We start from the raw sequence: 13,902 nt of genomic DNA, 5'->3' as shown, positions 1-13,902 counted from the left end.
CCACACTGGTGTCAGGGACCCAACTGCTTTAGCCATTACCTTCTGCCTCCCAGGGTGTGCATTAATAGGAAGCTTGAATTGGAAGTGGAGCCAGAACTCCAATCTAGGCACTCCAATATGGGATACGGTACCCCAAACAGTGTTTTAACTTTTGCACCAATTGCCTGCCTCAGATAAAATAATAAAAAATATAAAAGAAATTTTTATATTTGTTAAAACTAATATTTGCCTATTCCTAAAGTGTAGGATTTGAGAAAATAGAGAATAGAAATGAGATATTTAACTTTCCCTTTTTCATTTATGGAACCTAGATATTTCACTCTTTCTCTTCTTTTCTCCTTTTCTTTTTTTTATTTTGTTTTTATTACTAGCTATGTGTTGTGTTAAGTTTTACACAGAATTTTTATTAGTTTTAAGCAAAAGGAGTTTATGTAAGCTCAGCCTCCCATGTGTTTGTTTTTTATTTTATTTTATTTATTTTTTTTGACAGGCAGAGTTAGAGAGAGAGAGAGAGACAGAGAGAAAGGTCTTCCTTCCATTGGTTCACCCCCCAAATGGCCTCTATGGCCACCATGTGTTTGAAAATGGAAGCGAGCACCTGCCTATGTATCACCAGATTATAGATACACATATGGAGGGACAGATTTCCTGTATTCTGTTAAAAACGAGAGATAGAGAAGACAGCATTAGTAACTTAAAATTGTAGGTCAAATTATATGTTTTTGCTTATATAGCAAATGGACAGTCTTTTTTTTTAAAGATATTTATTTATTTATTTATTTGACAGGTAGAGTTACAGACAGTGAGAGAGAGAGAGAGAGAGAAAGGTCTTCCTTCCATTGGTTCACTCCTCAAATGGCCGCTACGGCTGGCCAGAGCTCTGTGCCAATCCGAAGCCAGGAGCCAGGTGCCTGCTGGTCTCCCATGTGGGTGCAGGGGCCCAAGCACTTGGGCCATCTTCCACTGCCTTCCCAGGCCACAGCAGAGAGCTGGACTGGAAGAGGAGCAACCGGGACTAGGACCCAGCGCCCATATGGGATGCAGGTGCCACAGGCAGAGGATTAACCAAGTGAGCCATGGCACCAGCCCCAAGGACAATCTTAATATTTTTCATTTAATGGATACAAATACAGATATATTTTCACAAAATTATAGCCAGTGTGCAGTAGAATCATTGTAATTTCAATTTGATTTTATTCTGATTATTGATTTAATTGAACACATTTTCACAACATCATTGGATATTTGGATATCCTGTTTTGCTTTTTTCTGTGACAAGCCTGTTAAGATTTTTTGTTAATTTTAATTTTTTCTTTTTGCATTATAGGAGTTATTTACATATTTATTGTTGATTGTAGATATTGCTTATAAGCTGTCTCATTCTGTGTGTTGCCTTTCTACTCTTAGTGGTATCTTTTGAAGAACAGTGATTGCTAATTTTAGTAAAGCCTATTTTGTCTATCTTTTTCAAGTTTAAAAAAATTTTCCTACTTCAGATTCATGAAGATATTCTATATTAGCGTGTGGGAGGCTGTTTTTGGTTTGTGTATATACACTGTCTAACTAAATTTCTTTTATACTGTTTACCAGAATTTGTTTTTATGTTATATGTTTATCTTGTTTTTGTGTACCTCATATGGTCAAGGTGGTCAGTGATGTCAATGTTTAAGTAATAATGTTTTGAAATTTATAGTATAGGATTTATGCTATTCATAGTAAAGCTTGATCATAAGACATTTGACATATGTGTGGATAACATATGTCTCTTTACAGTTCAAGGCTTTGCTTCAGAAAAAGAGTTTGAGAGTTACATTAAGCGTGAGAAGTCTGCTCGTGTGCTGGCTGCTGTTGTGTTTGATCATGACTTCAAAAATGACCAGGATGGCTTGCCACTTCAGGTGAGAAAGTTTTAAATAAAGAACTAATAATAATATTCTTTAGATTTCAGGGATTTAATGGGAGATACAGGTAACAACTCCATTTTGTAAATTGGAAAAATTGTAATTTGCCCAAGAGTATAACTCCTTGTTTATAACAGAATAGGAATTTGAATGCAGCTCCAACTTATTTTGATACCTGTGCTTCTTTTTTAAAATATTATTTGAAAGTCAGAGGGAGGGAGGGAAGGAGGGAGAAAGGGAGAGAGACACAGAGAGAGAGAGAGATATCTTCCATCCACTGGTTCATTCCCCAGATGGCTGCAGCAGCTTGGGCTGGGCCAGGCTGAAACCAGCAGCCAGGAATTTTTTCCAGGTCTGCAGCATGGGTTGCAGAGGCCCAAACACTTGGACCATCTTCTGTTGCTTTTCCAAGGCCATAATCAGTGCACTGGATCAGAAGCAGAGCAACTAGGATGTGAATCGGTAACCGTATGGTATGCCAGCATTGCAGGTGGCTTTACCTGCTACACCACCATGCTGCACCCCCCTATTTATTGTAATACTCATTCTTTTAACCATTACATTATGTTGGGAAAACTATGTCTGCTACCCAAAAATCTTATACTGGTGGAAAATATAGTGATAGGAACTTCAGCTAGTAAAGAGTTTAACTTCCCCTATCTATCTGACTATACAGACGCTCTGGGCCTGCAAATAGTTGGTAGGAAAATAATAATATAGCCAGGTAATAAAAAGCTCATTCTAAGGCTGCTGCTGTGGCATAGCAGGTAAAGTTGCTGCCTGCAGCACCAGCACCTCATGTGCACTGGTTCAAATCCTGGCTGCTCCTCTTCTGATCTAGCTCTCTGCTATGGCCTGGGAAAGCAGTGGAAGATGGCCCAAGTACGTGGGCTCCTGCACCTGTGTGGGAGACCTGGAAGAAGCTCCTGGCTCCTCACTTCAGACTGGCCCAGCTCCAGACATTTCAGCCATTTGGGGAGTGAACCGGCAGATAGAAGACCTTTCTCTATCTCTCCCTTTCTCTATCTCTCCCTTTCTCTGTAACTCTACCTCTCAAATAAATAAATAAATCTTAAAAAACACTTGTTCTTTTGAATGAATTAGATTTAATTATTTTCCTAAAATCTTTAGTAAAAACTCAGTATCAGGTATATTGCATCAGAATTAGGACATCTTGGGGCCGGCACTGTGATGTAACAGGTAAGGCAGCTACCTGCAGTGCCAGCATCTCCTATAGGCTCTGGTTTATGTCCTGGCTGCTCCACTTCCGATCTGCCTCTCTGCTATGGCATGAGAAAGCAGTAGAAGATAGCCCAAGTCCTTGGGCCCCTGCACCCGCGTGGGAGACCTGGAAGAAGCTCCTGGCTCCTGGCTTTGGTTTGGCACAGCTTCAGCTGTTGTGGCCAGTTGGGGAGTGAACTAGCAGATAGAAGACCTCTCTCTCTCTCTCTCTCTCTCTCTCTCTCTCTCTGCCTCTCCTCTCTATGTGTAATTCTGCCTTTCAAATAAATAAATCAATCTTAAAAAAAAAAAAGAATTAGGACATCTTGGGCCTGGCACTGTGATTAAGCTGCTGGCATCCCATAAAAGAGCACTGGTTTGATTTCTGGCGGTTCCCCTTGCAATCCAGCTCCCTGCTCATGCACCAGGGAAATATTATCTGAGTACCTGAGTCCCTGCCACTGATGTGGGTGACCCAGATTGAGTTCCTGGCTCTGGGCTTCTGCCCGACCCAGACCTGGCTATTGTGGAATGAGGCAGTAGATGGAAAATCTCTTTCTGACTCTCCCTCTCTGTCACTCTGCTTTTCAAATAAATAAATCTTTTTTTAAATGAAGTAAGTCATCTACAGAGACTGAGGAAGATTGAGTTATCCCTCAAAGAAGACATAAATTGTGCTTTGAACATGGAAAATGGTGTATTGCTTAAACAGCTTTGAGGCAAGTTGTGTAGTGTGAGAAGCGCCCAAACTACAGTGTGTGCAAAGAGCCGAATCTTGAATTTAGATATGTTTGCTAATGGAAGGAAGTAAAATGATTAGTAACGGGTAGGAGAGTAGGTATTCCTTCTTTCTGCCCCATTCCCTTCTCACTCTTTCTGTATGTATGTATTTCATTCAAATTGCTATTCCAGAAGTGTCTGCTGATATTGATAAAGGATCATTGGTATACATAAGACTTCTGGCTTTGTATTTACAGTTGCAAGATTCATTGTTTATTCCTTGGGTCTATCGTTTGGAATGGATTCTGGACAATTTTTTCCTGGGTAACTTTCCCAGGTGCCTGTACTTTTCCCCCACAATGTACTAAAAAATTTCTTATCTATGTTTTCTTACTTAATGGGTAATATAGACCCTACTATAACCACCAGCTCTTCTGTAGTTTAGCTGATTTTCCTGTACAAGACTTTTTTTCTTTCCTTCTTAAAAAAGATTTATTTTTATTTATTTGAAAGAGAGAGAGAGAGAGATCTTTCATCCTCTGGTTCACTCCCCCAAATAGCCACAATGACTGGGTTTGGGCCAGGCTGAAGCCAGGAGCCAGGAACAACTTCTAGGTCTCCCATTTGTTTACAGGGGCCAAAGGACTTGGATCATCTGCTGCTGCTTTTCCCAGGAGCATTAGCAGGGAGCTGGATTGGAAGTGGAGCAGCCAGGACTTGAACCTGTGCCCATATGGGATGTGTGTACTGCAAGTGGTGGCTTAACCCATTATGCCACAGTGTGGGCCCCAAGACTTAATCTTTCTATATGGGTAACATATGATCTATTAATAACACAGAAAAGATTTCATCACTGTCCTGCTTTAAATATGTTAGGTGTTTCCTTTTACCTATGGAAGGTCCTTTGCGTGGGATTTAAGACCCTCAGCTACCTCCTACTCCTCCTTCTCTTCCCTCTCCCCCTCCTCCTTCTTCCCTTTCCCTTCTTTCTTTCTGCCTCTCTTTGTTCTTTCTTTCTCTCTCTCTCTTTCTTTCTTCCTCCCTCCCTCCCTCTCTCTCTCTCTTTTTCTTTCCTCCCTCCTTCCCTCCCTCTCTTCCTTCCTCCTCTCTCTTCTTTCTTTTCTCCTTCTTCCTTCTCCTTCTTCTCCTCATCCACCACCACCTCCTCCTCTTCTTTCTTCTTTCATCTTAATTTTTTCTTCTTTCTTCTACAGAGAGAGGGAGAGCAGAAGAGAGAAAGAGACAGTTTTATATGCTGGTTGACTCCCTACATGGCCTTGGTAGCCTGGACCAGGAGCCAGGAATTCCATCAGTGTTTCCCATATGGGTGGCAGGGCCCAAGTACTTGGTCCATCTTCTGCTGCTTTCTCAGGCATATGAGCAAGTCACTAGACAGCAAGTAGAACAGCCAGGATTGAAAAAGGCACTCCAGTATGGGATGGCAGCTTCATAGACTGTGGTTTAACCCACTGTACCACAATGCCAGCTCCAGTTGCTTGGTTTCTACATACCTCTCCAGCCTTATATGGCCTTTTCTTTCTTGGAACCCTATGCTCTAGTAGTAACGAACCAGTAGCAGCTTCCTGGATGCACTGCTTTATTTTTTGCATTTCTTCCTCTGATTATGCTCTTTTGTCTCTTTGAGTAACTCATTAGTTCTTTTTCTTGCTCTGAATACTGTATAAAGACTTCCTCTCTCTCTTCTGTGTCTCTGTTATACCTTGTTAGTTCCTTGAGGTTAAGGATTATGTATTAATATTTAAACATGCTGTAGCTACTTAAAACTTGGTGTTAAGTAAATGAATATGTGTATGTTTGCCTTGACTTAGTGTGTCTGCCTGGTCTTTCTGATCTTATTGTTTTCTCTGTTTTGACTCTGTTATACACTTTCAGCAAACCAGTCTGTTAGTTCATTTAATTACTGATGTCCACTATGACTTTGAAGTGTACTCAGATCTCTAGATATATAGTTATATTTTCATTCAATATTTAAAGTAGGTGATATTCCACATTCAAATTTTATCACTGCTACTATTAATACATATAAGATATTTTTCTCTTATTTGACATTCACTTTTTGAAGGAGATATTTTTGCTGTACTATAATCTGCTGATATAATAGGAAAGGAAATTAATATTCTTTTTTGTAAATTGACTCATGTTAGTCATCTATATAAAAATGAAAGTTCTGACTTATGAATATCGTGTGGAGTAATGGAGCTAGTGAACAAATCCATCACCTAAAATATTCACCATATTTTGGTGAGAATATTTAACATTTACTCTGTGAACTAGTTATTAACTATGTTCACTATGCTGTGCAAAAGGTTTATTAAAAAAAAAACTATTCCTCCTGTCTAAAGCTTGATACCCTTTTACTATCATCTCCCCATTCATTCTACCCTCCACCACTATACTCCTAGCTCCTCTAAGTTCAATTGTTTTAGATTGCATGTATAAGTAGAAAACGTGGTATTTGTCCTGTGCCTGGTTTATTTCACTTAGTGTAATGTTTTCCAATTCTGTCCATGTTTTTTAAAAAATGACAGAAATTTTCTTTGAAAAGGCTTTGTAGTATTCCACCATGTCCATACACAGCATTTTCTTTATCTGATTCCATGACTTGGATATTGTGAATAAGTATGGCATCAGTATTGTAAATCGTGAACATGAGAGTGCAAGTGTGTCTTTGAGACACTGCTTTCACATATTTTGGATATATACCCAGCAGTAGCATTGCTAGATCTATAGTAATTCTATTTTTCATTTTTGAGGAACCACCACACAGTGTCCATAGTATTTGTACCAATTTACATTCCCACCAACAATTCCCCATTTCCCCATGAACACTTGCTATACTTGTTCTTTTTGATAATAGTCATCCTTGGGCCACTGCACCCACATGGGAGACCTGGAGGAAGCTTCTGGCTCCTGGCTTTGGATCGGCACAGCTCCGGCTGTTGCGGCCAACTGGGGAGTGAACCAGTGGATAGAAGACTTCTCTCTCTCTCTCTACCTCTCTCTGTAACTCTGTCTTTCAAATAAATAAAATAAAAAAATCTTTAAAAAAAAAGAGATGGTAGTCATTCTGACAGGCTTGAGATCATACCACACTCTGGCTTTAATTCTCATTTTACTAATAATTATTGATGTTGAGCATTTTCCATATATCTGTTGGCTAATTTATATGTATTCTTTTAAGAAATGTCTCTTGTCCATTTCTAACCAGACTGTTTGTTTTTCTATCTATATATTTGTTTGAGTTCTCTATGTATTTAGGGTGTTAACTTCTTGCAAATTTTTTTTAATCTTCAGATTGTGTTAATTTCTTTCTTGTGCAGGAGATTTTCTGTTGATATAATCTCATCTATCTATTTTTCCTTTTGTTGCCTCTGCATATGAGGTCATATCCAAAAAAAAAAATCATTGCTCATATCAGAGTTATGTAGCTTTCCCACCATGTTTCCTTCCAGCAGTTTTGAAATTTCAGGTGTTGTCATTAAATCTTTTATCTACTTTTAATCAATTATTTGTATTTACTGTGTGTTAAAGGTCTTATTTCATTCTTTTGCATATAGATTCTCAGTTTTCTCAACACTATTTATTGAACAGACTGTTCTTTTTTCACTAATGTACATTATTAGTTGTTAATAAAAATTTTTTAAAATATTTAAGGAGACAGAAACGCTAACTACCTTGATTTGATCATTACACAGTACATATACGTAATGAACCATCACACTGTATACACTTTAACTTTTTAAAAGTAAATTTATCGGGCCAGCGCCACGGCTCACTAGGCTAATCCTCCGCCTTGTGGCGCCAGCACACCGGGTTCTAGTCCCGGTCGGGGTGCCGGATTCTGTCCTGGTTGCCCCTCTTCCAGGCCAGCCCTCTGCTATGGCCCCGGAGTGCAGTGGAGGATGGCCCAAGTCCTTGGGCCCTGCACCCGCATGGGAGACCAGGAGAAGCACCTGGCTCCTGGCTTTGGATCAGCGCAAAGCGCCAGCCGCGGCGGCCATTAGAGGGTGAACCAACGGCAAAAAGGAAGACCTTTCTCTCTGTCTCTCTCTCTCACTGTCCACTCTGCCTGTCAAAAAATAAAAAAATCAATTAACCATGGATGCAAGGGTTCATTTCTGGGCTTCCTATTCTGTTACATTGATTGATTTGTCTATTTTTATGCTAATTCCATTCTACTTTAATTATTATTGCTTTGTAGTATAGTTTGAAATCAGGCAGTGTGATGCCTCCAGCTTTGTTCTTTGTGCACATGATTTTCTTGGCTTTTTTTTGGTCTCCATATGAATTTTGTTTTTTCTATTTCTATGAAAAATGATATTAGAATTTTGAAAGGGATTGCTTAGAATCTCTAAATTGCTGTGGGTTACATGAATACTTTAACAATATTAATTCTTCCAAACCATGAACATAGGATTCTTCTTATTTATGTCTTCTTTAGTATCTTTCTTTAAATGTTTTATAGTTTCCACTGTATAAGACTTTCATCTCCTTGGTTAAATTTATGTGTAGGTATTTTTTGGGTACCTATTGTAAATGTGTTTGTACTCTTGATTCCTTTTTTTTTCATAGTTCATTGTTAATGCATAGAAATACCACTTATTTTGTGTAATTTTGTTCCATGAGCTTTACTGTTTGTATTTATTAGTTCTAATAGTTTTTGGTAGATTCTTTATATTCTTTTTTTTTTTTTTTTTTTTGACAGGCAGAGTGGACAGTGAGAGAGAGAGACAGAGAGAAAGGTCTTCTTTAGCTGTTGGTTCACCCTCCAGTGGCCGCCACGGCCGGTGTGCTGCGGCTGGCACATCGTGCTGATCCGAAGGCAGGAGCCAGGTGCTTCTCCTGGTCTCTCATGCAGGTGCAGGGCCCAAGGACTTGGGCCATCCTCCACTGCACTCCCTGGCCACAGCAGAGAGCTGGCCTAGAAGAGGGGCAACCAGGACAGAATCCGGCACCCCGACCAGGACTAGAACCCGGAGTGCTGGCGCTGCAGGCAGAGGATTAGCCTATTGAGCTGTGGTACCAGCCAGATTCTTTATATTCTTTATATATATATTATATTCTTTTTGTATATTATATATATAAAATCAGCATCAGCAATAATTTCTTTTTTTCCAACTTTTATTTAATAAATATAAATTTCCAAAGTACAGCTTTTGGATTATAGTGGCTTTTCCCCCCATAACCTCCCTCCCACCCACAACCATCCCATCTCCCACTCCCTCTCCCATCCCATTCTTCATCAAGATTCATTTTCAATTATCTTTATAGAAGATCAACTTAGTATATACTAATTAAAGATTTCAACAGACTGCACCCACACAAACACACAAAGTATAGAGTACTATTTGAGTAGTAGTTTTACTGTTAATTCTCATAGTACAGCACATTAAGGACAGAGATCCTACGTGGGGAATAGGTGCATAGTGACTCCTGTTGTTGATTTAACAATTGACACTCTTATTTATTTATGACGTCAGTAATCTCCCGAGGCTCTTGTCATGAGCTGCCAAGGCTATGGAAGCCTCTTGAGTTCACAAACTCTGATCTTATTTAGACAAGGCCATAGTCAAAGTGGAAGTTCTCTCCTCCCTTCAGAGAAAGGTACCTCCTTCTTTGATGGCCCATTCTTTCTGCTGGGATCTCATTCACAGAGATCTTTCATTTAGGTCATTTTTCTTGCCACAGTGTCTTGGCTTTCCATGCCTGAGAAACTATCATAGGATTTTTAGCCAGATCCGAATGCCTTAAGGGCTGATTCTGAGGCCAGAGTGAATAGCAGTAATTTCATGTCTTCCTTTCCTGTTTGAAGGCTTTTTGTTTATTTTCCTTGTCTAATTGCTCTAGCAATCTTCCAATACTGTGTTGATTAGATGTGGCAGGAATAGCCATTCTTGCTGTGTTCTGAATATTAGAAAAAAAGTTTCATTTTTTTTCACTGTTGAATATAATATTAGCTGGGACTTATCGTATGTGGTCTTTGTTATATTGAAGTATATTCATTCTATACATAACTTGTTGAGAGCTTTTATAATGAAAGGACATTGAATTTTGTCAAATTCTTTTATTGTATCTATGAGATGATCACATGATTTTTGTCCTTCATTCTATTAATGTGATAAATTACATTTATTGACTTGGATTTGTTGAACTATTCTTGCATCTCAGGGATAAATCTCACTTGATCATTTTAATATGTTGTTATGTTTGGTTTCTAGTATTCATTGAACATTTTTATATTTGTCATCCCCAAGAAAGTTGGCTGTTGTTTTCTTGTGATGTCTTTGTCTGGCATTGGTATCATAGTAAAATTGTCTCATAAAGAGAATTTGGAAACAGTCTTACCTGTTTATTATTTATTATTTTTATTCCATTTTTTGAGTAGTTTGCAGATTCTCAGTATGAATTCTTTAATTGTTTGGTATGATGTAACAGTAATATATGCCATAAGGTTCTAGGTCTTTCTTTTAAAAATTTTAAAATCTTCAGTTTATTTGAAATGCAGAAAGACAGAGAGATGGAGTTCCTCTATCTTCTGGTTTACTTTTCAAATGACTACAGCAGCCAGACCTGGGCCAGGGTGAAGCCAGGAGCCCAGAGCTCCATTTGGATCTCCCTTGTGGGTGGCAGAGACCCACTTACTTGAGCTGTCATCTGCTGCCTCTCTGGATGCACATTAACAGGAAGCTGGATCCTGAACATAGGAATTGGGACTTGAACCAGGCACTTCAGTTTTGAATGTAGATATCCCAAGGGCAACTTAAGTCGCCGGGCCAAATGCCCATCCTTCTAGTTGTTCCTTGACAGGAGACCTTTTACTAGTTAACGGTATTATTATTTATTATTGATCTGTTTAGATTTTCTATTTCTTAATGATTAAGTCTTATAGGCTTTGTGTGTCTTGGAATTTATTTTTCTAGATCATCTAAGTTTTTGACACAGAATTGTTCACATAGCCTCTTAGGATACCTTGTCTTTCTGTGGTATCAATCGTAATAATATTCTCTTTCATTATTTATTTTCATTATTTATTTCCTCTCTTTTATTGTAGATAAACACTTTTCAATTTTGTCTTTTCCAAAAACCAATTCTTATTTCTGTTGATTTTTTTTTTGACAGGCAGAGTGGACAGTGAGAGAGAGAGACAGAGAGAAAGGTCTTCCTTTTGCTGTTGGTACACCCTCCAATGGCTGCCGCGGAGGCTGGCGCACTGCACTTGATCCAATGGCAGGAGCCAGGTACTTATCCTGGTCTCTTAATGCATTTTAAGTTCAGCTCTGTGGACAACACAGATGATTCCGGCTTTTTCCCAAAACAAAGTGATCTTGTCTGTGAGGAGCTGATGGCTGTTCATTCTGTGGTGGGATGGGTGTTGAAGTGGTGAGGCCAGGGCATCTTCGGCTGGCTGACAGGGTCACAGCAGAAAGTCTGTCTCAGCAAGACATGAGAACGACAGCTGCGGTCCTCTTGTTGGTTTTAGGTTTGTTGGGAACTACATTCTGCATAAGAAAGCTGGGACTTCCTGGTGGTCCCGCTAATGATTTCTATATTTCTAATTTTACAGAAGAGCGCTTGGTCTCATAATTCCCAAAATGTCCACTGCTTGGTAGGATTTTAATCAAGCATAATGTTATTTAGGAGAAGGTGTTGATGCTTTATGTGAGGTTGAGCTGTTTGTGGAAAAGAATTAAAAGGCAACAGGCTCCCTGGTATATACTTCCCACTAGAACAAAGATAAATGTTATTAAAGCTTTAATTCAATATGTACTACAAATACAACAATGGTTAGGATGACAAAACTGTGGAAATGGTCTAAGTGAACCTTTAGATAAGTACAATAAAGAAATTGAAGAGGGGCCAGCTCTGTGGCACAGTAGGTTAATCCTTTGCCTGTGGCGCTGGCATCCCATATGGGCACCAATTCTAGTCCTGGCTGCACCTCTTCCAATCCAGCTCTCTGCTGTGGCCTGGGAAAGCAGTAGAAGATGGCCCAAATTTTTGGGCCCCTGCACTCGCATGGGAGACCAGGAAGAAGCACCTGGCTCCTGGCTTCAGATCGGCGTAGCTCCAGCCGTTGCAGCCATCTGGGGAGTAAACCAATGGAAGAAAGACCTCTCTGTCTCTCCCTCTCACTGTCTATAACTCTACCTCTCAAATAAATAAATTAAAAAAAAAAAGAAAAGAGTTACATAAATAATTGCAAAAGAGGGGCTACATTTTGAAAAGGGCCTACTTTGAACATTGGAGCTTCTAGTAAAGATTAGATTAGGAAGGTAATATTCTATCTTGTGTAACCAATTTCTGCATATCTCAGCAACACTCTAGGCCTTGGCTTGTGAGGGCAGCCCATTGTCTTGCACCTGTCTGTGATTGTAACCCATGCTCTGAATATGCCCTTGAAAATCAAAGAAGTTGTAACTAGATGTAGACATAGAATTTAGAGGGAACATAAAATACAAGGTCAATGGTTCTAAGAAAATGGACAGCAGACTTGTTATTGTAAGAAGAAAGAATCATTATGTGACTTATGATATAAAAATAAAGTCTACTGCTAGAGAGCTAGAGCCACGCCTTCAGCTTTGCTGTGAGTATGTCTCTCATTTCTTCCTACATCGACACCTCTCACACCTTTGGGAACCCCTGGACCTGTTGGAGCTGGACTCCAGCGGTGAAGCCTGGGATCTGTTATTTTCATGTTATTGGTGTCACTGTAATAGACTTTTGGTGTTCACTCAGTAGACATACTGATTCTAGGTCTAGAAAAATATATTCACAATGATGATCAAGATGCCACTATTGTGTAACTCAGAAGCAAAATGTCATAAAGTTCACAGGGGACAGATAAAACATGTTGATTTTGCTTTTTGACTGTAATTTCAGCATGCTTGGTTTGCTATTTGTCCTATATTATAGTAATAGTGTTGTTTCTCATGATTCACAATCCTAAATTGTTCATACTGTCCAAGAAACAATTTAAAAGTTTGTGTTTTATTTTCCTTTCACTATTAATATTTGGTTTTCAATGTTCATTGGTTTAAATGTTTGTTTTCTATTGTTCATTTTAGGTAACATATCACTTGCGTTTTAGTAATTACAGTTCTGTCCCTGCTAGCCGACAATCAGAAGGCTGGAAAACATCTTTTCTCTTTCCAAGAATACCTACACTAGGACCCAGGAACCCAAATAAAAGTGATGGAGGAGATCCTTGTGAGTAGATCTTTAAGCACACTGTTACATTACTACTTTTGTTGCATGTGGGTAGTACGTATATAATTCATTTCTTTCAACATGTGAAAAAGTTGTTTATTGTAACAGTGAATTTTTCAATTTATTTTTAATTAAGCATATAGAGAATTTTATACATTTTTAAATTGTCTTTTTATTATTGTAAATAATTTCCTAAACTTTGTGTATCTGTGCATTTATATAATCTTAGGTACATTTTCCATCTGCTGAATGGACACATATTTTATATATTAACATGGCCTGCATTCTATATACTTTTGAGCTGAATGATTTTTAATTATGCAATGGCAATTTTAAATTCTTTTTCAGTTGTACAAATTATGTAGAAGAAAAAAAACCAATAAGGGCTTCAAGTTTAATATTTCTGATAATTTTCTTTAAGAAATTAATCAACAGAAGATGAAAACTACATGCAGTTTACCATTATCAGTAAAAAAAAATGTAAACAGTCAAAATAGTTTGTATTCTGGATCCAGTTAAGAATATGATAAATCAGGGGCCAGCACTATGGTGTAGTAGGCTAAGTCTCCTGTGGTACTGGCATAACATATGGGTACCAGTTTGTGTCCTGGCTGTTCCTCTTCCATTCCAGCTCTTTGCTTATGGCCAGGGAAAGCATTGGAAGATGGCCCAAGTGCTCAAGTCTTGCATCAGTGTGGGAGACCCTGTGGAAGCTCCTGGTTATTGGATTCTGATCAACTCAGCTCTGGCTGTTGTGGCCATTTGGGGCATGAACCAGCAGATGGAAGACCTTTCTCTCTGTCTTTCCCTCTCTCTGTCTGTAATTCTACTT

At 38.8% G+C, this 13,902-nt stretch overlaps 1 protein-coding gene across 9 annotated transcripts in view; it reads left to right on the top strand.

The window, feature by feature from the left end:
- LOC100352755 (phospholipid-transporting ATPase ABCA3) overlaps window positions 1–13,902 on the top strand; it is a 183,092-nt gene that overhangs the window by 10,658 nt on the left and 158,532 nt on the right. For 6 of the 9 annotated variants that reach the window (XM_070064644.1, XM_070064645.1, XM_070064643.1 and 3 more), the window contains 2 exons: window positions 1,774–1,898; window positions 12,929–13,070. In XM_070064644.1, coding sequence (XP_069920745.1) covers window positions 1,774–1,898; window positions 12,929–13,070 — 267 coding nt within the window. Of the gene's footprint in view, window positions 1–1,773; window positions 1,899–10,987; window positions 11,102–12,928; window positions 13,071–13,902 lie in introns of those variants that run through there. The other 3 variants (XM_070064647.1, XM_070064650.1, XM_070064646.1) reach the window with 2 other exon arrangements.

This window comes from Oryctolagus cuniculus, chromosome 19 (assembly GCF_964237555.1).
Source record: "Oryctolagus cuniculus chromosome 19, mOryCun1.1, whole genome shotgun sequence".
In the NCBI taxonomy this organism is placed as follows: domain Eukaryota; kingdom Metazoa; phylum Chordata; class Mammalia; order Lagomorpha; family Leporidae; genus Oryctolagus; species Oryctolagus cuniculus.
The sequence above is the reverse complement of the archived record's forward strand: the minus strand, read 5'-3'. Positions and strand labels throughout refer to the sequence as shown.